Source organism: Hibiscus syriacus, unplaced genomic scaffold (genome assembly GCF_006381635.1).
Source record: "Hibiscus syriacus cultivar Baekdansim isolate YM2019G1 unplaced genomic scaffold, ASM638163v2 tig00110926_pilon, whole genome shotgun sequence".
Taxonomy (NCBI): domain Eukaryota; kingdom Viridiplantae; phylum Streptophyta; class Magnoliopsida; order Malvales; family Malvaceae; genus Hibiscus; species Hibiscus syriacus.
In genome coordinates, this window is record NW_024062913.1 from 467,365 (window position 1) to 470,585 (window position 3,221).

The 3,221-nt window shown below is 26.5% G+C and overlaps 1 protein-coding gene across 1 annotated transcript; it reads right to left on the reverse strand.

Annotated features, from left to right (window-relative positions):
• Positions 1 to 346: 346 nt before the first annotated feature.
• Positions 347 to 925, reverse strand: LOC120146433 (60S ribosomal protein L27-3-like). Its single transcript, XM_039159992.1, has one exon. The coding sequence runs from the start codon at positions 869 to 871 to the stop codon at positions 464 to 466; it is 408 nt and encodes a 135-aa protein (XP_039015923.1). The 5' UTR covers positions 872 to 925; the 3' UTR covers positions 347 to 463.
• Between the last annotated feature and the right edge of the window lie 2,296 nt (positions 926 to 3,221).

The window sequence follows — 3,221 nt, forward strand, 5'->3', positions numbered from 1 at the left end:
GTATAGTAGTTCAACTAGAAGTTTGACATCTCTATCAATGCAGATCAATAAATAACATTAATAACCAAGAAAAGACACATCCAAGCAGAATCAATATGCAATCCGAACAGCCAAAGGGGCTGAAAATGAAGATTGCCCATTTCTCGTGTTAGCTAAACATTGCCATTTTGGATTCAAAATCCAAAACTAAATCAATTGCAATGCTAACATTATAAAAAGATCGAACACTAAATGATTCAATTTTCAGCTTCCATGGAGATACAGATCAACGGTAGAGGATAAGAGACCCAGAATAGTTCAGAAGCTTAAATATCTTATAGAAACGAGCAAATCACATACCATAATATAACAATAATAAGAACCCATAAATATATTAAAGAAACATATTCAAATTCGTGCTTAAATTCAAAAATGTCCCAAAAAAACCTACATAAACATCAGCCATCTTGTTCCAATAAAACACCTAGAACCTGAGTTTAGTAAAGAACCACCTGTTTTTTCCAGTCTTGAACCTCTCTTCAAACCTCTCCTTAGTTGCCTTGCAAGCTGCCACTTTCTTGTCCTTCGTCTGGAGAGCATCGACAGTGACCACGTCTTTCAAGTCCACGTCGAGGGTGTAGCGCGTGGGCATCAGGTGCTGATAATTGACGAGCTTGACGAAGCACTTGACGCGTGACTTCTTGGCTGTTTTCTTCGCGGAATCCTTGCGGATAACCTTGTTTGGGTATTTCTTAATCCCTGCAACCAAACAGTGGCCATAAGGGCGGTCACGTGTGCCTTCGTCGAAAGATCTAACGATGACGGCTTTGCGACCGGCGTATCGCCCTTGGAGAACGATAACAGCCTTGTTTGGTTTCAGAAATTTCACCATGATGACGGCAGCTTGGCGGCTCTGATTCTCTTCTCCCAAAAGCCCTGCGTAGGAAATGAAAATGAAAATGAAAATGAAGTAATATAAAAGGTGAAACCCTAGCACTTTCGGATTCTTGGTGGGCTTGGGCCAAACAAAAAGGACTTCCTAGCTACATTTTTAAAATATTTAAATAATGGTTTGATGTTTTAAAAATTAGGGTAAAAATTACGTTTAGTATCTAAACTATTAGTTTTAGTCTATTTTAGTATCTAAAATTTTATTTTTAAAACAATCATACCTAATGTTTAGTTTTTGTTTCATTTTAATAATTCGCTGTTAAAATTTTAGCGGGTGATTTGCATGTGGCACCTTTTTTGGGGTAAATTACATCATTCATCACTCAACTATCTTCTCACTCCTATTTTGGGTCACTAAAGTTTAATTTTTTAATTTAATTACTTAGATTTCAAATTACTTCTAATTTAATCACTCTAATTTTCAAATTTATTTTTTTGTTTTAATTATATATTAATAAAATACAAATTAAAATGTCATGTCACAAAAATTATTAATAGCATAAATTAGAGTAATTTAATAGGAGCAATTTGAAAGTTGAGCGGTTAAATTAAAATTTTTTAAACTTTACTATCAAAATAGGAGTGAGTGATGAATAATGTAATTTACCAATAAAAATACAATGTCGTCAACTTTATAACTGCGAGGTACTAAAATGAAACAAAAACTAAATGTTAGATATGATTTAAAAAAATTAAAATTTAGGTACTAAAACATATCAAAACTAATAATTTAGGTACTAAATGCATGTTTTACCCCAAAATTATTTACATAAGAGTTTAACCTTTTAAAATGATTGAACAAAATTTTTATATTTAAATTTATTTAATTAAGTGTCTAAAATTTTTAAGAATGCTCATATAAGAATTCAATATCTTTTAATATGCTTAAATTGGGATCTTATTTGGAAATATTTTTAAAAGATTAAACTTTTATTCTATTCTTTTGAAAAGTTAGATACTTATTTCAAAAAATAAAAATATTAAATATTTATTCAACAATTTTATATTGTTAAACTCTAATTTAAAAAAATATTAAAAATTAACCTTTTTTTTTAATATTTATCTTTTTTTCAATTTATCGGGAAAAAAATCTTCAAGTAAACTCGGCTAGACTTAGAAACATAATTTTGGTGGGCTTAATTAGATCCAATAACAACTTTTAAGGAGTTCTATAATTTTGGTGGGCATAAATTGTTAACGAATAGACGGGTTAGATAACACTAAAAAATACTAGTACGTAAGTTATTTGTTTTAAAGTAAACTAAAACATTAGTCATTAGTTTATTATTATTTTCCACTTTAATCATTTAATTATTTATTTTAATAACTTCATTATTAATAATACGTTTTTCTTTGATCATTAGCTGTTAAAAAAAATAACGTACAAGTATGTTGCATTATTAAAATAAAATGATGATATTAATTTATTATTAAAATAACGTACAAGTATGTTCCATTATCACATGATAGAAATTATCGTTCATATTATCATTGTATCGTCACGTTGTTAGAAGTTGATAATTTAATCATATAATGACAAATGAAATTAAAAATTAATATTACAATTCTTTTAATTTAAAATTTAATGATAAAATTGATAGAAATATTAAATTTTATGATGTGTGAAATAATATATTATTGTAACCAGAAAAATAAAGCATTAATGGCAAGTGAGTGATGTGGATCGAAAAATTTATTATTCCAAGATGTCTCTTGACAAAGTATCTATGTGTACGTTTAGTTTACGGAATGTAAAAAGATTAATATCGAGATGTAATATTATTCTAGGAATGTTACATTACATTGTTTGGTTTGTTTAATAGGGATATAAGTTTGTGGTGCTTGGTTGGAGGAATATAAGATTACTTGGATGCATATTTTACTAAATTTTCCTTGTCATATATATTTTTTAACAAGTAAAACTTTAATATTAAATTATAAATATTTGAATGAAAACTCATAAAAATATTTTAACTTTTTCACTATCTAAGTTTAAATAAAAAATTAACATATAATTAGTATATCAAACTTATAATTTTAAATAATTTTCATAAGTTTCATATTTATTTTTATAAAAATATAATATAAAATGAAAAATAATATTGTGATCTCGAGTGGACAAATATATTATTTTTTAATGTATAAGCTATATTTTTTAATAACTTAAAATTAAATATTATTTTAAATAATTACATTTTTACGATATTAATATTTTCATCTCCTAAAATTATAAAATAATTAATATACTAAATATTGAAAATATAAAATAATTTTAACTACTCAAATACATT